The sequence below is a fragment of the Corvus brachyrhynchos genome, unplaced genomic scaffold, assembly GCF_000691975.1.
Source record: "Corvus brachyrhynchos isolate BGI_N302 unplaced genomic scaffold, ASM69197v1 scaffold116, whole genome shotgun sequence".
Taxonomy (NCBI): Eukaryota; Metazoa; Chordata; class Aves; order Passeriformes; family Corvidae; genus Corvus; species Corvus brachyrhynchos.
Window position 1 is genome coordinate 646,577 of NW_008240221.1, and position 22,719 is coordinate 669,295.

A 22,719-nucleotide genomic window follows, 5' to 3' on the forward strand; every position below is an offset into this window, starting at 1 on the left:
GAAAGACACCATCTTTGGTAAGTAACAGTAAAAATACATGTTAATTTCTTATGTTGACTGTTAAGCTGAAAATACACTGGCACTGCAGACAGTATAGCAATATCAGTATAGCTCAATCTCTTCTGTGTGCAAAATACACTATCTGGCTTCTGTGAGAATTATTCCATGGATGTTTCCCTTTAAAATGCAGTTTCAGAAACTCAGTAAGTAAAACTTTGTATGTGTAGTATATCTCTAGTGTATCTTGACTAGGAGTGGTTTTACTTTCTTAGTGACGTTCACATGTCAGATGACATGTTGACAAGCACGATTGCTGGGTTTCTTTCCCCATCTGCTAATCATTACCTTTGGTCATCCTGGGCTAGAGGCAGTTGCCATAGAATGTCCCACCTGGCACTCTCCTGCTGTCTCACAAGGGTGCTTCTCTCCCATGGGTCTGTTGGCTGCTGGCACTCTGTGGATTTTAGAGCATTTCAGATTGCAGTATTCCCTATGTTCAAAAAATGTAAGCTTGTAATTTTTACCATCATTTGCATCTGCTCAATTTAAATCAGTTCAATCAAATAAACTAGAAGTGTAGCAGATACTAGACTGAGTTTTAAAAGAAATCTGCAGAAGCTGATTTTACATGAAATTAGGGCAGAGATAGTAAAGAAACAGGATTTCAAACTACAATCTCTTATATAGCTGTATACATCATTCATAAGGCATGATGATATGATTCCCTAGGAAAGTTTTCACCTGAAGTTAGTGTAGAATCACAAATAAAATAAAATTATATACAAACATATTAAATTAAAACAAATTCCCAAGCTGTTACTTCTGACGAGAAATCTTTTTTGTACCATGACTGCAAAACAGGAGATCAAGTTTTCTTTCCAGAGTGAATTCTTTACTTTGAGCTTCCATACAAGTTGTTTGGAAAGATGTGGCCTAAAATGACCACATTATGTTGTATGTTAGTTAATAGAAAATGAATCCAAATATAATAGAATGGTTTAGGTTGGAAGAGGCCTTAATGATCATCTTGTTCCACACCCTCTGTCATGTGTAGGGATGCCATTCACAAGACCAGGTTGTTCAGGGCTTCTTCCAACCTGGCTTTCAACACTTCCAGAAACGAGGCATCCACAGCTTCTCTGGACAACCTTGTTGCAGTGCCTCACCACCTTCACAGTAAAGGATTTCTTCATAATATCTAATCTAAACCTGCCCTCTCTCCATTTAAAACCATTGCCTCTCATCCTGTCCCATACCTGTCCATATAAGAAGTCCCTCTCCTTCTGTTTTTATATGCTTCCCCTAGGCACAGGAAAGCACCAATATATATAAATATACATGGACTATAGATAAATAGAATAGATAAAATGTGATTCTTTTTATAGTAGGTGTTCTTTGTTCTGATGAGACAGTACAAGATAATGTTTATTACTCAAGAACCACATTTTTGAAGAGAGTATATTGGTACAAAAATCATACTTCTTAGAAGCAAAGGAAGACAGACAATGGAATTTAAGTATGGCAAGTAGATGTTCTCTTCAAGATCAGAGTCTGAATCAATATTACATGACAAGCCATACTTCAAGCATATTATATTTCTCAGAGCTAAGCCCCTTAAAAGTAATTTAAAAACATGCTATATTAAATTCTAAAAGATATACTTATTGTATGGCCTATGAAAATCCAACTTGTTTTTTAACATAGACTCAAAAAGGTTTTCAGAAGTACCAGAAATCTGAATGATAACATCAAATGAATTATCTGAATATTTTATTATGCACAGGTGAAAAAGAGGAATAACTACTGCTATACTTAGATACTGAAAACTTTAGTAGAGAATAATTTAGCCCAGGAAAGATTACTCCTCATCACACATTTCTCTTCCTTGAGCTGAGTGCCCTATTCAAAAAATAGATGATAGAAATAGCACAGTATGGACTACAGATAGAATATGCTCCCCTAAAATTACACTGTGCATAAATGACAAATGATTGTACATAAATCACTGTTATTATTTGTTACGATTCATTTTCTAAGAAAAAAATGGGCCATCCCACAAAATTCAGATAGAAATAAAACAGTTGGACCTTAAAAATTCTTTTATTATAAAACATGTACACAGAAGAGGAATAAACTAAACCACTATAGTAGTATACAAAATAGCACCACTGAAGTATTATTATGTTCACATATATTCTTCCATCAAACATAGGTGAAGAAATGAGAATAGGGCTTTCATGCACTGGCCGCATCCCAGGTCTTAGTTTTCTTCTTTCTTTCATATGGACTTGAATTCTTCATGTGGCTCAGACCAGCTCATATTACCTGTGAGGGAGGCTCAGATTTGTCCTGTCAATCCAAGGACAGTTTGATGAAAAATACACATGAAGCCTAAGGAACACAGTTGCATCCAGAGAACATGTTTCAGCTGGACCTATTATGTTTGGTACTATACATGTCCATAACTGGATTTATACTTCAAGAAACAGCAAGGAAATCTAACTCTTTAAGTCTTATAAATTATGGAAGAATTTATTTACTGCCCTTACTTTACTTTTCAGAGAGGTCAGAAGCCACAACATTAATTTCAGGAATAAAATATGGAGATGGTTTTAAAGGGCAAAAAATTTCACCTTAATATTAGATATTTATATATTTTCTAACTGTAAACATTTTAATAAATATATTCTATATTAACATATTTATCTTTGTTTCTTTTTATTTTTTTCCCTGTTGAGAACAAATTGAAGATAACTGCATTACTAAGGCTATCCAGAAGGGTTCCAGTCTGGTCGATTATGCTGCACATTATGAAATTAAAAGGTAAAAAAAAAAAAAGAAGAATCTATTCAGTAAAAAACCTTTCATAACAGAAAAGTTAGTCAGTCTTCCTGTTCCTGAGAACCCATATAATCACAGATTCACTGCTCCCATTACCTTTGAGGAATCTGGTCTAGAGGAAGGTGGCTCTGCCCATGGCAGGGGGGTTGGAACTAGGGGGTTTCTAAGTTCCTTCCAACCCAAATCATTCTATGATTATGTCACTGATTATATGATCCAATATGACCTTGTGCATTATCACCATATAAGTTGCTCTCTTAAAATGTGAGACAAAAGAAGAAACCCAAAAAAAAATTACTAATGTTTTTCTGAACTAAATAGCACAAAAAATTCCATTAACATATGGCTCAAAAATTACAATTTTATGGACACAGTTTTGAAAGTTAATTATGTTTTTTCCAGTGCAGAGTGAGATGGGAACAGCTCCTATGGCATCAGGAACCAAACCCTATTGCCTTAAAGTGGACTGTTAAAGTGAATTTAATATTTCCTCTTCTGTCTACAACAGATGAAAAGAAAGATAAGGGAAGGGAAAGGAAATAAAACGTTTATCTTGGACTGTGGTTAGGTAACAAATTAGGGAAAGCTCCTTTGTGTTTGAGGTTTAGTATGAGAGTGAGTTCTTTCAACCATTTTCTGACTAGGTTTCTGTGCTACACAAAATTAAATTTCTCCAAAATTTGGAACACATCAGCTAAGTTTTACAGGGCACAATCACCCCACTTTTGCTTAGACTTTCCTAAAGACTTATCCCTGTGATTTGAAAATAAGTCATGATTTGCAGAGCTCTGTGAGAGTTAACTGTTTATATAGACAGACCTTGTCAAAAACTGTTGCCTCTCTGTACGTAGAGACTGAGGTCACTTTCTGGTTATAGTGTTAGTATTTGGGTGATAACCCTAAGGCATTTAAAATTTAGAAGCATAAATCTCAAGCTTTCAGTGGCTCAGCTGCCTCATGTACTAGATGGAGATACTCATGTTTATCTGTCTCACAGGATATTGTGGCAATTTTTTGGTCAATATCTTAAAGATGATAAATGCTAAGAGATGCTAAAGGTAAATGTTTAACAATGATTGTTTCAATTAGGAATTGAAATTTTATTAGGAATAAATCTCAGACCAGTTACTCAACCGGGACAAACCACCAGACTGTTAAGCTTCCTTTGAAATACTGTGTATGTAGATATATAGACTTTAAAGAGAATTGGTGCTCAGAAATGCTATTGGTCTTTGGTATTAAATGTTACGTGAAAGCAAAGCCTGCTTGCAGTAGTAAGTTGGGACCTCACTTTTGCGACTGTCCTGCACAAGATCTTCCACTTAGTGCCGCAGGCTCTGCTCACCCCAACAGTTTCTGTCTCATCCTAAAGGCTTCCCACAAACTGAACTCTTGTTATGTGTGTCCAACAGAAGGGGAGTTTCTCTTTTAGAATTTTCCTTGCAGAACAAGGTCACAAAAGAGTCCTCATCTTTGCTTTCCCAATGTACTCTTCAATCAAAATATACCTTAAACTTTCAACCTATCCAGCACAGACAGCTTTATTGTTATGAAAAAGTTCTAAAAATGTATACATTGCAAAACCTTCTGTATTTATCTCAATTATAGAAAGGTCAAAGGAAACGGAATAGCAACCCCTACTTTGCTGCTGGCTTTCTCAAAATTTCCTGAACAGGACAGTCAAGATATTTCCCAAGCAGCTGAACGAATGGAAATGTCAATTCAGGTGCTGAGAGAAAAAGTTTGCCAGAAGCACAAGCGCTCATTGCATCTAACTGGTAAATATAGTGTATTGACATTGGCAAACTACCCTATTGATTTGCTGAATGCCGTCTTTTAGATTAAAGTTGGGTTAAATTCACTTTTATTTTACTTTTGCACTTTCTTTTGTTCTTGAAAGCACCTCGGATAGGTTTACATTTTTCTTTGCTGGAGTGTGGGTGACGTTCCTGCAGTTGAGGAGAGCAGCATTGCACTGTTGGCATCCTGTGAACTCATGACTGTGTATTGCCCATAAATCAGCCTGCATATCCTCAGTGTTGCAAGCTTCTTGTTTACAGTGAAATATCTATCTTCCCCAGCAGCTTGGGTTTAGTGCTTGATCTTTTATCACACTATGGCACTGGCATTTTCAAACACACTTCCTCTCAACATATGCATATCCCTCTCTTAAAAAAACATGTTCTTATTTTCAAATCTAATTTTATAATGCGGTGCTGTTACACATTTATTTCCACTTTAACTGGGTTTTTTTTATGTTAGATGGGAAAAGAAAGAGGGATAGTCCAGAAAGTTCAGTGTTGTCTAAGTAAAGTAAAATACTTGCTGTTAATTAGAGATTAATTTCTCTGTCTGGTGTCTGGAAGGTTCAAAATAGCAGAAACATTGACTTTTTCCCCCCATAATTTAATTCTGTCACTTCCATGAAGTCTTCTGTCTTATTATTATAACATTTTTTTCCAAGATATAGAAACATTAGAGTGCTGTAGACAAACATAAAGCTCCACAGTTATTCTACTATTTTATTCCCTTGCAGAAATATCTAGCTTACTAAACTAATGGGATGTTTGTAGAACTAAAAAAATATCTCTATCTATATGAGTATTTCTGTGCATATATTTATGTACCTACACCTACACACACAGATACAATTATTTTTGTGCTGTGCGATTTCAAAAGAAATTGAATTTCTAAACTGCAGAAGAAGTGCACAAAGCTCTTGTTAATTTTCAGAGATGAAACAACATTAATGGAACATGAATAGATGCTCTACAGTGTATGTGCCACAACAAAATAATTTTACATTAATTAAAGAACTAAATTGACTTTAAAGAAAACATGGGAGTTACTACCTTGGCAGCCCAGATAACTGGGGAGCTGGGCTCTGAGTATAATTTACACCTGAACTAACACAGAAGTAAAGCTCTATCCACAAATTTGGCATGATTAACTAGTATATAATGACAAGATTATGTAGCCAGTCTAACAACCTATTCTCTCTCTGTTCTTGCTACTACCTTGTACAGATTCTAACTGCTCAACAGAACATTTTTTGAGCTGATTTGGCTCTTGAATCTTTGTTGTTCATTTTTCTGGCTTAATTTTTTGGACTGAACAATGAACTAAAGCAGTTTAATTCAGAGTTGAATGGGCAGAACAAATAGATATGTGATGTGTAGTGGGGAGACAAGGGCAATATATGTTATATGTTACCTCTACCCTCATCTTTAATCATGTGATGGTTGCAGTCACTTTGAATGTCAAGGGTTCTCTGAGTTCAGGAAGGATATTCATGGAATCATAGAATGATTTGGGTTGGAAGGAGCCTTAGAGACCCCATAGTTCCAACCCCCCTGCCATGGGAAGGGTCACTTTCCTTTAGACCAGGTTGCTCCTTTTTCATGCGTGCATCCACCTCCAACTGGCCATACATATTTCAATACCTGCAGAGGTGAGAACAGGTCTCCCTTACACAATAGTATGGCTTTGTCCCTCGACATCAGATGCTCACTGGGAGCCCCATCTTGGATTGTATTAGAAATATATTTATAGCATGCTCTCTACTGGTAGAAAGGGACTTGATTGTACCTAGCTTCCAAATTCCAGCTAATAATTCTGATCATCTTCCAATGAACAATGAATTCTATAGTCATCTGCAGGGTCTTTAAATTTGCATCTTTCCAGTCCCACATTTTTCCTCCTTGGCATATACTTTTGTTCTTGAATGGCATTTTTTATGCCTTTGTTGTAAGCACAGGGACCAGCCAAGCAAAGGACTACAATGCAGGGAAAGAAGGAAGCAGAGAGCAGGTCAGCCCCAGTTCTCAGCTATTGCTGGACATCTTTCTTTTCATTCTCCATTCATCAGATAATAAAGCCAGCTCTTCCTCTAAGTCCCTGAGACAGCCTCTTGCAGCACTTCTCACTAAGTGCTCTTTCCTAGGAAGAGGGAGAATGCTGTAGATGCAGCTGACAATAATGCATTTTCTACTGGAGCAGCTGAATCTGATAGAGCAAATTGCTTGTCTGGGTTCTTCCTTTCAGATCATTTATCAGCTGATCTGCTCACTATGATTGCTAATATTTCTGGATGTCTGCCTTATATGTTGCCACCAAAATGTCCAAATAATTGCTTAGCTAATAAATATCGACTCATCACTGGTGCCTGCAATAACAGGTATGTATGATAAGAATTGTGTCTGGAAAAATCCTTCTTTCTCATTCTTTCAACTCAAGAAGCTGTGTTTACTTTTTCTGAGGAAATTGGTGGAGGGGGCCTGACATTAATCTGTTAACTTTGGAACCAACAGTAAATGAGGTGCCTGTGAAAGTTCCCAGAGGAAGAGCCCATCATTTAAACTTTGGTACACTAATTTTTGTAGACAGGCTTTCCCTCTGAAAGCTTCTAAGATTATGTGAGGAACTTTACATTTAGGGAGAGCTGATTCAGTAGATTCCTTCTTCTATATAAAAAGCAAACTTAATTCTAACCCAGCATTTATTTTTGATTGAATTGGATAAAATTATCTAAAGCAGGAAAACTATATTACTTCACAAGGAGAACTATTTTTGTATTTTCCCACATTCTTAGATTCCCTAGAATCTAAAAATTCTAGGTGTTCTATTTAATTTTAGATATCTGGTTGTATATGTTGAGTGGTTATTTTTTACTACTACTATCTACTTGTTGCCTAATCTATGTGACAATTGCTTCCTGCAAAACCCAACATAATAGATGTACCTGTCTTTTCAGAATCCTCCAATGCAATGAGAGTGTAAAACTGAGAATGAGAGCCCCTTTTAAGTACAAGGGTAAACAATATTTGTACTCAGCAGCCTCTGGATACATAGACCTAAGGTCACAAACTGAAAGGTGGACTGTAAGATTACAGTTGAAGTGCTACAGAGATGAAAATGGAAGGCCATTGTCATTGTACAGGTTAAGGTGCTTTGCAATGTGGTGAATAAAGGGCAGTAAAATTCTGCAGTTTTATTATTCAGCAAGTCTGGTTTTATGAGATGAATTTGTTTTGCTACGTCAAAGTTATTTGCAAGGAACATGCCTGATAGACTCTTTGCTGAAAGGACACAACCTGATATGCATCAGTGTTATAAATCTAACTGTGTGGGTATCCATAATTTCCCCCAGGCACGTTCAGAGTTCCTTGGAATCTGAACTAGCAGCTAGTACAATATTTGCACTGACAACTCCATCAGGGCTTGAATACATTGTCCAAGATTCATGCAGCTGAACATAGACACATGGCTGAAGCTCTTAATTTACAGGCATGGTTGTGTAGTCTTTCTCCCTAGATACGGAAAGAAGCACTCTGCTTTCTCTTCAGTGACTGATAATACTAGGATGTGTATAGGCATTTCAGTCTGGTGTCTAAAGCTGGGTAGGGTAAATATGATTCATTGAGTCTGGTTTGTAGCCACTCTTCTACTTTGTATATTTTTATGCTTCACCGCATCAGAATTTAAACCCACCACTCATATTTGGTGGTATTTTGGACTTTTTGCTCTAAATATCTGTAAAAGTTGCAAGGCAGCAAAAAACTCTCCAAAACCAAAGACTTTTGAACCAGTGAGTCAGATCTTAACTGATTCTAAAACTTTGTGAGCTCCTTGAAACACCTCTAGCTCTACTGAAATACATCAGCTTAAAATCCCATTATACAGTAATGTAAATAACATATTCTGTGACGTAAGCCAGCTTTAAAGTCTTCAGACATTAAGTGAAGTACCAGTCTGTGCTTTTCCTTGCTTTACAGCTTCCACTTTCAGGTAGAAAATATATCGGGACTTATGTTGCACTTGTACTTTTCCTCACTCAGTTTGAATATGTAGCTGTCCTGTAGATCAGTAAACACTGCATTTCATAAGTGAAATTTAAAAATAAAATTTATAGTGGAATTAATTGTGGGCCTTCAAGAAAAATCTATTTAAATCTATTTAGAAGTGAGCAAGGAAATGCTTTACAGATGTTTTACTAAATCAGTTTGCATGTTTGAGACAAATCTGATCAATTACAAAGGATTTATTCCACAACATTGAGATTGTTTTGTTTTAGTGTGCACTTCCTAGAACAGAGGTGTAGCAGAATAGCATAAACATGACCTTCTATGGAGAATAGCAACATAACATTCCCAGCAGAGTTAATATCCACTTCTACTAGTAACAGATATTAACAGATTTTAGTTTTCTTTCTGCCTAAACAAGCAAAATAAAATTATATTATTTTAAAATTAAGAATAAGGAATAGAAGGAAAATCCAAAGAGCTGTTTTTTTCCCATTTTTTAATCCCAGCTAGCTAGTATTGATCTGTGTATTTTTTTAATGTCTAGTACAATGAGAGAAATTCAAGGGTGAAGGAATTACAGGTACTAAAGAAATGGACTCTCACGGTGCAATTAGCGTCACCTAATCCTAGCCTTGGGAGGTAGTTATATGTCTACTGCAAGGCTGCATCTTTGTCTGTTCCTGCTAGTGAGAAATAGAATGGAATGACAGGATGGCACTCAGGTCTGTCTTTCTGGATTGATGGACAGGTTTTTAGATGACTGGCTTACTTTTTGTACACCTAACGTTGGGGGCATCTAGGAGGAGCTTTATCTGCAGCATTTCTATTTCACTGCCCTGTCATTAACCGTTCTCTCAGGTAAGGACCTGATGCTCAGTCTGAAGGTCCAGTACCAGCAGACTTAGGAGTAAGAGTATGGCTCCCGGATGTAGTGGGAAGAACGAGCAGTCCTGACTCAATCCACTGACTTCCACAAGGAGGAATTGAAATGTTTCCTTTAGGATTGCTACTTCACCTCAGTGAAAGCTAAGTGTTCAATTAGTGGCAGGCTTATTCTCCAGAAGCGTCCCAAGTTTCCACAAGTTACACACGTGGTAGCTCAGCACAACGTAAAACATCACAAACTCCAATTATTAAGTTGCCATATGGCATTCATTCCTTGTATCTGAAACTAGGCAGAACATTAAAATAAGATTCAAAATAAGAAAGTCTGGACTGTGAACTGCTGTTTACAACTCCAGGTTGCTTCTCAGGCAGCCAAAACAAAATCCAAATGGTACAATACCAGTATTTCACAAGTAAATTAAAACTCCCTCTTCCTATAAACAAAATATATAGTAATCAAATTTGACCACTCTATAAATCTGTATGGTAGCAAAATCTCATTCTTTCAGCTGCCTTTTTAACTCGAGCAAGATTCCAAGACATTAACATGTTTGATGCAATAATAAAAAGGCATGTGGGAAGGGTTTTACTTAAGTAGCATTCCAGTAATTCTGCTAAAATACAAAAGCAATCAGGAGAAAAATCACTGGTTAAGCAGCTACATTAACATTTCATTATTTTTAGTTGAGTGAAATAGCACTACACTATGTGCAGTATTTTATGCAATTTTAATAAAGGCAAATCAACTGTAACTAATTTGAATGCTTTATTAAAGCATACTTCAAACTTCAAGTGTGAATTATTGTGGATAATTAAGTATATTACTGTACCATATAGCTTGGCAAATTGAGCCTCTTCAGTGTGCTGGAGGTCAATGAAGTATTAACATTATAATTGTTTATCATCCTGATAGACTTACAAATGTATGTTTTAACACTATGTATTTCTATCAACATTCCAGAAATATTTCTGGTTCTTTGTGGCTTACTTTACAGTTTTACTCAACTGAGTACATTGCAAAAAATTATTTCTTCTTTTTAATGTTGATATATATTTATTATGAATATATTTATTAGGAAATATATTGAACGGGACATGTTAAAAAATGACCAAACAACAACAAACCCTAAAATTTCATCTTAGAAAAAATGCATTTAAAATATTCATGATAGAGAGAAAATTAATTGGGTCAAACCCAAGAATCCTTACTATACTAATAAATAGAAATTAGCAAGAATCATTTGCTGACCCTCAAATTAAGTATGACCTGATTCTTGTCACCCTCTTACTTTTACATGTTTGTCTATACTTTTTTACTCCCCTTCTCCCTTCCAAGTTGGCTGGCTGTGGGATGACAAACTGGTATGTAATGGTGCCAAGGTGCGCCCAGGCAGGCGACATTCAGAGAAATGCAAGTTGTTGTGAGAAAAAAATACAGTGCAATTAGTGCTGGCAACTTAGCAGGATAGTTCAGTGCCTGGGCTTGTACACAGGCCCTCCCAAAGATGGACCCAAGAAATTGGTATAGCTTCAACCAGGGGGAGTCTTGCCCCTGCATTCAGCCATTGCTCCCACCTGCTCAGTCCTGGCTTCTTTGGTCTTGCTAAATGATTTCTTCTCTATGACTAGTGTCCATTTTTCTTTTAAGCTTTATTCACCTGTACTCCAGGTTTTCTTCATATTTTCCTAAGTCTTGATTTCCTAGCTGTTGCCCTAAACAAACATCTTTTTAAAGATGTTAGCAAATGCACTTGGGACTACATCTGACTTTATGGGGACTGAGGACACTATCAGGAAGTCACCTTCACAGCAAGTATTTCAAAAATGTCAAGAGGTAACCAACTTAGGTTATAAACATGAGTAAAACAGTAATAATTCATTAGTAGTTTAAGTTTTCAGTATTTTCCTTTTGAGTAAAATTAATATTGGCATACATGAAGAAAAGTATTTGATGCCCTCTCAAAGATTGCCACGTGAACATCTAATTACAATGACATATTGCTCTGTAGCTGATGATTATTTCATATTATTTTATTATTATATTTTTTATGCTCAGGTTTTATATTCAGAATAGAAATAAAATATAAATATTTTATATATAGTAGATTCAGAATATATTCAGAGGTTCAGGATTTTTTCTGTTTTTGCTGCTGTTGCTTTTGGGGGATTTTTTGTTTTGTTTTTCTTTTCATAGGGAACATCCTAGATGGGGAGCATCCAACACAGCTTTGGCTAGATGGCTTCCAGCAGCCTATGAAGATGGCCTCAGGCAACCTCGAGGATGGGATCCCAGCATCCGATACAATGGATTCCATCTGCCCTCGGTTAGGAAGTGGATCACAAGATCACTTGAAACTCTTTCACTGGGCTATTACCATATCTGCTACCATAGATCTCCATTTGCATCAGTGAATGAAGTATCTTGTGTAAAATACTTCAGATGTATCTGTGGAGCTTAGTTAAGAAGCCAGTGGCTTTGCTAAAGCATAAGTACAACCACGTGGTGAGAGTTCCCCTGCCCCTGGCTGGGGTAAGCCCACGGAGCAGTGCCGGGGGGCACTGACTGCCTTGAGGGGCAGCCCAGTACTCCGTAAAGTGCTGTGAGGGAGAGCAGGCAGGGCAGGAGCTGGCCAAATGCCTGGCCTGGAAGGCACCAGACAGCAGGCAGCCAGCAGACACAGGGTGATGATTGCTCAGGTAGAGAAAAGGTGCAAGGTCAACCCAATTTTGAGCTTCCCATGATGAAATTGTAAAGATGAGGGAGGTCTACAAGGATGCATGCTGCAATGGTCACAGGTTGCTCCAGAGAAAATTTTGTCTTGAAAAAAGAAATTAATTTGTTGTGAGCACAATTAAATAGTGGAATAGGTTTTTTGTTGGAATATGGATTCCAGCCTAGAGAACTTCTGGCTTATCCCTAATGGGAAATACCCAAGATCTGTCTTGATGGGGCTCTCAGTAACCTAACCCCTGCTTTCAATTTACAGTTGCACATTGTGGTCTCCAGAATTTCCTTTCAGCCTCGACTTTCTAGTGATTTTATGATTCTTTGCTTTAATAATGGTGCCTTTATTCAGGGAAGGAGGAGGGGGAAAAGAAGGTTGGGTGTTAACTAAATAAATATAAAGCACATAGACGTGCTAGCACATGTGTAGGTGCGTGCAGGTATGCCATTCCTCATAGGGTAGCAAGCCTTAACTGAACAAGTATTGCTGTCAAATCATAACTTCATTTTTTAGCTAGTCCAACTAACTGAGCTTAGAAAATATTGCAATATTTATGGATTTTAGCACCTCATATTCTTAAAAAATAGCAGACCCGCCATAGAGGGAAGTTTGAAAAGAGAATATTTGCACAGAGGGCTGGGTGAAAAATTCCCCAGTGCAGTGTGCAATGATTTGGGCTGGATTTGTAATTTGTGATTTGTCATCATTGCTTTGAAACCTGACTTTTAATGGACTCAAAGTCTTTTCATTTTAACCATTGTATGTTTAATAAGGATAAGCAAGAGAATTTAGTGTTAATGTCAGCTGCAACTCATGCTATTAATTAAATAACATTGTCTCTAAGCTGCACAATTTAGCGCTCAGAGATGGAAACCTGACATTTACACAGGCAAATTTCCAGTACATAGTACAAACTACCTTTTTCTAGATTCATTAGGGTACATGTTTGTAAAATAAAACACTCTTAAAAAAGATTATATAACCATACCAAATCTGGTTATCAACATCTGACCATCAGGAAGGTTCTCTGCTTTGTTTCAGAGTAAGATAGGGTAAAAATAATGTAATAAAGTTTTTTCTCATTTACATAATTGTCCTTTTTTTTTGTACCTTTAGCTATCTAACTATATCCTTTTAAAAGTAACGTGAAAATAATGTGAAGATGATAGATAAGTGTGAGGATTGCTATAAAGCAATACTAGATCACAGTGTAACTGTGATAGTTAACAGGGATAAGACAATTTTACTAACTTCAAGAAAAAGTTTGTGCTTTGTGGCCACCAAAGCTGTTAAAATACTCATCTAAAGTCTTGAATTCCTGATGACCTGTATGTAGCTTGCTCTCAACTATTTCATTATAAATCCTGATGTTCCTAACAAGCCCCATGTTGCCTGTTGCCCTTACCAATTCCATTTAATGGAACCTGCCTTATACATTCATTATATAGCCCTTATATTTATTACAGGCTCTGTAGTGTTTTATCTATTTTATGTGCTGCCCTTTCAGTTGCTTGACTTCCAAGGTAGCTGTTATATGCCAGGGAATATTTTGCAGCATGAGGGAGGAATCTGTGAATAATGATACCCCTAACATTTCCACAAACTGAGTGCTGATTTTGCTCTGATGGTTTTGCTTGGTTATTAATATAGGCTGGACATGTAGCATCGATGTCTCCATGTGCTCATCCTCAGAGTATCTGTATCTCCATGCAGCTTGCACAGAAGCATGTCAGAAATATATTTTGGCTTCTCCCTGCCTGGGAAAAGGAAGCAGAACTTTCAGCTACCATGTGTTTGCAACCTAGCTCATGTCCTGGGCTGCATAATCTCCTTCATTTATGTATGGAGCAGCTCAGACCCTCTGTGTATCAACAGTGATTTGAGTTTTCCCAGCAAATCTTTTTGTATAAGGAGGAAAAAAACATAATAAATAGAAAAAAAACTTTTAGACAGTCTAAAAGAAACGTGAGGTTTTCAAAATTCAAAAAAGAACCCAGATCAAAGATACACTGCTTACTGGCAAACATAAAAAACTCAGCTGAAACATCTTTGAATATGCTTGTGGCACCTGGGTCTCAGCTCCTGAACACAAAGAAGAGCCTGACAGAGGTTGGATTTTATACTGTTGTTGGATTTTTTGTTTTGGTTTGGTTTTAGGCAAAGCATTAGAAGCACTATACAACATAAAGTTGGGGAGGGGGGAAGATAGCTTTTATCACTGTTCCCTATAGTTTTTAGTGTTTTATCATTTTGTGAGAAGTAAAAACTGCTTGGCACTCGAGGTAAATTCGTTCTCTTCTCAGGTTCGTGAAGTGACAAGAAAAATTATTCATGCATCTAATGAGGCTGTTACTGAAGACAACCTGTATTCTGATATCATTATGGTATGGGGACAGTACATAGACCATGACATTGCATTCACACCCCAGAGCACAAGTAGAACCACCTTCCTAAGTGGGATGGAGTGCCAGATGACTTGTGAAAAACAAAATCCATGTTTTCCAATAAAGGTAAGGTTCTAACTTAAATTCTTCGAGAGAAATGCCAGGGTCTAAACAGGTGAGTAAAGCCAAGAAACATTGGAGCAGACAATAATAGAAAAATAGAAACCAGTACAACTATTAAATGAAACAGGTAGACATTTAATTTTTTTTTTGTAGAGTTAATAAGCCATAGTTAATGTATTTAATACATACATGAATTTTTTACCTGTTTATGTTGCTGGGAAACCTTACTGGTCCCTCCCAATGTTATTGCTCTCATGCTTCAAGGTTTTGAGTTCCATTGGGGAAAATAGCAAAGTAAAATTTATATTTTCAGCCAGATAAAGTGAAAGGATCTTAACATTCCTCATTGAAAGCAAAAATACTTCTTCCAGCTAATGCAAACTTTTGAAGAGAGCTGTCTTTTCAATGTATGCATAAAAATGATCTTCAGGGAGCTGCTGAAACATACATACATCACATCTTTGCTTTGAGCAGATGGAAAATGTGTTCAAAGCTTGTTAGAGGGCTAGAAGAAACATAAATAGGTATAAATATAGGATACTGTATTTTTGATCACTTAATTTAAAAGCATAGTCCTGCTTTCACTCAAAAAATTGAGTAGAAAAGTAAAACCATACTTTTGTTTCTCAAAGCACAGCCTGTACAACTCAGGCTACAGGAAAGCCCCATGCCCATCACAGCCCTTGGTGATGTTTAAGTTAGAGCAACCTAAATTGCTTTCCTTAGTGTTGGAGCTTGATTACTGACCAGCTTCTCTATGTACTGTCATGTAGGGCTTCTATCAGAATAGAAAACCTTTTTTTGCCTCAGCAAACTGTAGTTGATAACCACTCCACAGTCTCCATAAGTGCCTCATTCCTCTTTCATTAAACATAGAGGAAAATGTTTGGTTAACTGTAAAGAGAACCAAATCAGGCTGTGTTAAAGGTGGCTCATCTTCCATAAGGTGAGAGAATTTAAATTTAAAATACAGGGAAGGTTAAATGAAATTAATAACAGCCTGCAATTTCACCACAGACAGGTAAATCTAGTCCCTGTCACCCTGGAGATATGGACTATTGAGAGCTTGCAAACTTATCTTGAGAGCATTCAGAAAGAACACAGGCTTCTTAAAGAAGACCATTCTTTCAGACATTGAGTGACTGAGAGCACTGAGTAACCTGAATCAGCCACAAAAGTCCTAATTATTAAGAGTATGCCATAGTTATGAAAAAAATATCTAGTTTGCTGTGTTTCCAATTTCCATCTGGGGCAAGATATTATTTTTTCCGTTTATGTTTTTAAGTAATAGCCTTAGAAACATTCCCATTACCAAAGTCTTACCAGGAGAGGCTAGGGCAGACATCTAGTCCCTGACCAGCAGTGCTTCGTATGATGGGAAAACGGATCCATCTGAAAGATATGCCACAATATATTGAGTCCTATTTTTAAAAAGTCTGCTGTAGCTATAAAACTGCACAAGTCTTCAAAAGTCATTTGTGTTTACGATATATTCTTTGAAATAGCACTACTAGTATTGATTTTGAAGTGCAAAACCCCCATATATTTTTATTACTACATGGATATTTAGTTTGAGAGGAGACTCATACTGCTTCCCATAACTTGAATAAAATGTGGATCACAGGGACCATAGAGGTCTAATCAATGAACCCTGACTAATTCAAACCTCAAAATCCCATCTACTTAAAAAAGAGACATCTTAAGGGATCTTTAAGAATAGGACTCCAAGGCTAATATTATTTGTGTGGTAGAAGCATTCAGTGCAGAGGGATAAAAGGTGCACAGATTGTCATGGCATAGACTTGCAAGTGTCAAGTGCTCTAAATAAGGCACAGATTTTGGATGTCTGTCTTGGAGCTGTGACGTCATTCAGAGAGCATGTTTCAAGGCTGCTCTTGAAGGAAATTTTTGTGATCATGTATTAATCTGTCACTGAGTATTTAACGTGTAGCTAAATCTAGCACTGGAAGCTGCCCCTGCTCAGCAGTGGAGCCCAGCACGTGGATGGGTCAAGCCTACCTTCGATGTAGCCATGACTGGCCATGGCAGGGGACATACAAAGAAATTCAGTCACAACCCTGTAAGCATTAGATAAGTTTCCCAGCTTGTGGACCTGTTACATGGTTACAGTCCCATGAATGTTTCAACTCCATTTTGCTATTAATCTGTTATTCACAGCTTTGATGGACAGATAGAAAGATGGTTGTTCTTTTGCTTTTATTATATGTTCAGTATTTTGTTGTTGGAATTGAAAAAAGGCCCAGTGGCTCCGGCAGGGGGAGAAATTGCAGTCCAAAACCAATGTGGTTGATAAGAGCAAGCTCCGTTTATTAGCAATCCAGAGGCACTTATATAGTATACCAGCTTGTTAACTCTTAAGTGGCTTAAAACTTATCAAAGCATATTTCTGCTTCTACATATTTGGACTTACATTGGCAAGCTTCTACAGTTATGTTATGATTTAAAGAATTCAGAGTTCACCTCCCCTTCTCCGGGTCTTATCTACACAGCTGTAAATCTTCAAAACTCCCTCTTTGTTTCTCAGGCTTGGTTCTCACAGAGCTTTTTCTCATGCAGAGTTTTTCTCACACACAGGCCTTTTGCTTGCAGGCCTACTGCTTGTATAGTTCTTTTATTGATCCCATAATTCTATCAATGATCCATGTCCCTGATCCTCTAACCAAATCCCAACATTTTTTGACTGTTTTTATCAAAGACACAGAATAGAATCTGTATTTAGAAAAAAAAAAAAATAAAAAGAAAGGAGTGTTGCAGTAAATAGTGTGGTCAGAGGAACTAATTTTTGAACAGCAAAACAAAATGCTATTACCCTCTAGAACTAATCTTCTTTCAGAATTATTAACTAAGTTAATCTCCACATATTAAATATTTGGAAAACCACCACAGTTAATTTTATACATTCATTTTGTATATGAAGAAACTGTGGCTGGTTTCCAAAGACAGTGGAATCAATAGCATATTATACAACAATGTAGACATAGAGGCTGAAGTTTGCACTCTTGCTGTGTTCCTACAAAAGTAGCACCCAAGGGAGAATCCACCCACAGAAAAGGACAACCGTGCCTGCAGCTGAACATCCTCTCTGGGAGTTTCAGCAGGGAGAGGAGGCTCCTGACTGCACAGGTTAGGGAATCTGTCTAGAAAATATTCAGAGTCAATGCAATTCAATGAAGGATTGTAAGCAGCAGTAGTGCATTAATATTAATAACAAGTGTAGGTAAATAATTCATAGGTTGCCACGAACCATTGTGATTTTCTATTCTGGACACTTTTATACTAAAGGCTATAGAATTTCTCTCAGCAATTCTCACACAGAGCCTGTAGCTTCTGGTAGAGCCTGAACATTTTTTTTTTTCTGTATCTTTACAGGGTCCCCTAATGGGAAAAAACCCCCACCAAACCTACTAGCTTTAGTTTACACTTCTTTTATAACAGCCTGACATGCAGAACAGAGTTGTGGAGATTACTTGTCATTCCTCAGATTATTATTTCAGGTTAGGGTTGAGACATAAAGAAGCATTAGAAAGACTTTCATAGGAGAGCTACTGACTTTATTCAGTATTAATTACATTGCTGCCAATAAGTTAGACGCGGCGCATACACCTAAGATAATGCAATCCAGAAAAGCTTTCAGTTACCTGAGATACAAAAAGGTGGAAAAGACACAGACTCTCAGAAAAGTGAGGTGATTTGAAAAAGGCAATGTGTAACGTGACCGGTTACTGTCTCAGCTACAAATAGATCTGTCATGTGCACTCAATAACCAGCAAAGTGAGTCCCTGCCTTTCTCTTGTTTAAGAAGCAGCAGCTCGCTGTCAGATGGGGTCATGGACTCTTCTCCAAGTTGCATGTCTACAAATAAGCATTCATATTTTCCTTTTTTTCAAACTTTCACAGACCATAAGCTAGATGTTCTTTTAAATCTACAGTAAAGAAACCTTTACAAGGTCATTTCCCGCAGAATAAATTCACAATAAAAAAGATTTTTCTTTAACTGAAATATCAGTTTAGAGATTGTGGTAGACTTAAACAATTATTGCCTTTCATTTTCCTACACATAGAAGAATTTCACCATAACCAGGTTTGACCATGCTTATATAATAACAATTTAAATCAACATGCAGCTATACAGGAAAAGTGTTGTCAACAATCAGGGTTTTGTTGTTAATTTTTCCCCTCTAGAACTGTGTGACACAAAGAAAAAAGAATCATATAAATTTTATTCATTAGTTTTGGAAAAAAAATGTGATTCAGTACCCATTTCAGCAGAAAAGGGTCTCTTTTTTTCACTCAGATTATTTTTAATGTCTATTGAATAATAATGTAAGGAACCTCCAATTTACGCATTCAGCTGCTGGCTGCAAACTACTTATCCCGTGAAAAGGGAAAGGACGGCATTATGCAGCTCTGCCAGTCCCTTAATGTTCATTACTGCTGTTTTTCTCCACTGGGGACCAGAACAGATTGAATTGAAATTGCAGAGGCAGTTAACTAAAGATTATTCAGTATGAACTTCAGTATGAATATCAGTGTTGATATGTTTTGTTGTGAGCCTTGCTGTTTAACAGCTTAAAGGCACTTCCTACATTCTTTTCTCAGTGATACCTGAATTCTTCCAGGTTCTCCTGATAACTAGAAGCAGGACGCACTCAAACACACACAGGGCTGTGGCTGTCAAGTTCAGATATTTGTAGTATGAGATGAGTTGCCTGCTTACATTACCACCTGAAGGGAAAAAGAAGCCACACTAATAGCAAAAGACTTAATAGCAAATATTAAATAGAAAACATAAGACAGAGAAATTATTGATTTCAAAAATCAGTGAAAGAAAATGACTTATTTCCTTCAAACATAACCTACTTTGATTTGCTAAAACCTAGGCAATGAAGAAATAATGGTAGAACTTCTTTACCAAACAAAATTGAAAACCAAATTAAACTATTTCTTAATGTAAATGATTTGTTGGTATCAATCCCTACTGACATGAGTTCTCAGTAGTAAGAAAATTTTACTTGGTGTAATAAATGAGGTAACAATGTTATTATATAAAGTTAATTAATTTTATTCCAAAGTATCTTTTTTACTGTTAACCCCAATTTAAAGACTGTTCCATCTTTGCAGACTGATCTCTGTATTACTAGAAAAATGAAGAAGAAATTACATCACATATGCAGAATTCACTGTCTTCTGCCAAAGAGTTTTGAAAAATGAAAAGCAAGCAGATAGAATACAAATAAGGGTTAGCTCAGGTGTCTGTACAAAATATTTATTTTCTCTTAGTCAGATTTTTGAACCTCATTATTTGACCTCGGTGTCTCAACTGTGTGGGGATCAAACCAATAAAGGAATGGGCAGTCTTTCATTTAATCAAGTCTATGTGCAGCCTTTGCTTTTTATAAAGATAGTCAGAATTCAGTACTTGTAAGACATCTGTTGCTGCAAAATAATGTGGCAGAAGACTTGTGGGAAACTGGCGGAAAGCAGAATGAATATTTACATCTGTCCTTTTTTGTTAGGAAACTGGATTAGAATTCAATATTGAATCAAAGCTTTTGCAGCATGCTGCTGCAGACACTGAAACTCCTCATTATGTTTTTATGCATACAGGTGAACCTGCTGCTTCACTTGCTGTTCAGTAGAACAGAATTTGACCAGATGTTCACATCTTCACTTTAAAACATTTTATGATGAATTTTGGTTGTAAAGCCAGACTGATTTAGATGTAGATGTATGACCTCAGTAGCTTATGATAGAGTAAAAGTTTTGGGGTTTATTTGTCTTTACTTAAAAAAAGGTTAGTCTCTTTCCTTAAACCTAAAGAAAAACAATCTATACAGATTTAGAAAATGTCACCCCTGTAGATGAGGTCTGAACAATGAAAAACTGAGTGAATGTAAATATTTAGACAAGACTCAATTTAGCATCCACAGCTGTTCTCCTCACCTCAGAAAATACCCTTATTTTGTATGCAGGTGACCACCAATGATACATTATCTTCAGGGATGGATTGCCTACCCTTCTACCGCTCATCTCCTGCATGCGGCACTGGTGATCATGATATTCTCTTTGGAAATACATCAGTGCTAAATACAAGACAACAGATCAATGGCTTAACTTCTTTCCTTGATGCTTCTACAGTCTATGGCAGTACTCCTGCTGTTGAAAACAAACTGAGGAATTTAACAAGCAAAGAAGGCCTTCTTAGAGTAAACTTAAAGTATAATGATAACCATAGGGAATACCTGCCTTTTACAGACCAGATCCCATCCCCTTGTGCACAAGACTCAAGCACAAGTGGAGCTGAGAGGGTGGAATGCTTTCTGGCTGGGGACAGCCGCTCCAGCGAGGTCACGTCCCTGGCCACCATGCACACACTGTGGCTGAGGGAGCACAACCGCCTGGCCCGGGCCCTCAAACGCATCAATGCCCACTGGAGCGCCGAGACCGTCTACCAAGAGACACGGAAAATTGTTGGTGCTCTGCATCAGGTTGGCTGCTTGTTTGCTTACCTACATATTGCACTGAATATCTCATAAAGCTTTGAATATGCTTCTGTGAGCAGCTTTTGAGATCATGTTGCCTTTTTTTTCCCACCTATGTCTGGGCTTCAAATTTGGCATGTGTAAAGTTTGTTTTGTTTTCCACTTTCCTAAATGCAATGTCCTGGTGCTTAGTTTGTCTAGGTATCTTAGTGCTCTGATTTTCATGGCAGTTTCTACTCAGATACATATTTATGCAGGCTTCTGCGATGTCTGTTTTGTCTGTTAAAGAGGCCTTTTCAGATGCTTTTTTTTTTTTTGGTAAAGGAAATTATTTTAAAGTAATGTTTCTGTATTTATACAATGTTCAAAATGTTTACTTTCTCACAGGTATTATATAAATAACAAATTCCCTGTGTAAAAATGCCTGTGAGGTTCTCAATGAAGTAGTAATGCACAAACTTCAGGCGCTGTTAATAGCTGACAGGAAATAATTGACAGGAAATAGCAAGAGAAATAAGTGTGGGAAAATACAGAAGAAAAGAGTCCATAAGGATGTTTATATGACATGTTTTCTGACTCTTAAAATTTTTTTTTTTCAGTACCAAAGGAGCCTTTTTTGAAGATAAATTGGGGAAGGATGCAATAAAACTTCACTTTTCTGATAAAACATTTTCCTTTCTTCTGCCACAATTTTTAGACAGTGGAATACAAAGCATGTTTCCTTTAAGAAATCACCTGCATTGTCTAATGCATTGTTACTTGCACTCAAAGCCATATATCTTCAGAGAAGTAACACACTTCATTTAATTGTATTTAGTCAGTCCTTTTGAAATTTTTGGCTTTTTGTTTACTTTAACCAAGTCAGCTCCTCTGCCATAAATATGCCATTTGCATTAAAAGAATGGCATTGACAAGTCAGAATAGTTGTTAATACCTGTTAGAAGAAAAGTGCAAGTCCAAAAGCAGTCCTCTGTGCATTCATACTCTTCTGATTTACATACACAAACATTATGGCCTGAAAGAAACCTCTTTGTGCAAGGCAATGCACTGCATGGATCAGCGCTGCTCATTATCTCTGCCGGTATCACAGATTAATGAGATTTTCCTATGGCTCATTAGAAATGTGTTTGAATTATATCTAGCTGGTTTAGAGACATTCATTCAAGACAGATAATTGGAGTATCTCTATTAATGGAAAGCTAACTGGCACACTAATGACAGCTCTGGTTGAATTTACCTTGAAATTTCCACTATCGAGTTTTGTTTCTGTTGCTAGATATTTCCAAAATTCTCTTTCTTTGGAAGGAATGATTTCAAGCATAATTCCTGCCTGTAGGTGTGTAATTATAGAGAATTGAACAAAAAGCCTTTTCTTCTTCCTAGAATAAAGAAGATGAAAAAAAATCTCTCTTTAGACCGTACTTTTCTTCCTGGATTTTTTTTGGCACCATAA

The 22,719-nt window shown here is 36.9% G+C and overlaps 1 protein-coding gene across 1 annotated transcript in view; it reads left to right on the top strand.

Annotated features, from left to right (window-relative positions):
* The window catches only part of TPO (thyroid peroxidase), a 45,090-nt gene that overhangs the window by 7,773 nt on the left and 14,598 nt on the right, over positions 1 to 22,719 (top strand). The window contains exons 2-6 of the mRNA XM_017744904.1: positions 4,450 to 4,619; positions 6,886 to 7,018; positions 11,725 to 11,854; positions 14,560 to 14,766; positions 20,757 to 21,272. Coding sequence (XP_017600393.1) covers positions 4,450 to 4,619; positions 6,886 to 7,018; positions 11,725 to 11,854; positions 14,560 to 14,766; positions 20,757 to 21,272 — 1,156 coding nt within the window. The remainder of the gene's footprint in view (positions 1 to 4,449; positions 4,620 to 6,885; positions 7,019 to 11,724; positions 11,855 to 14,559; positions 14,767 to 20,756; positions 21,273 to 22,719) is intronic.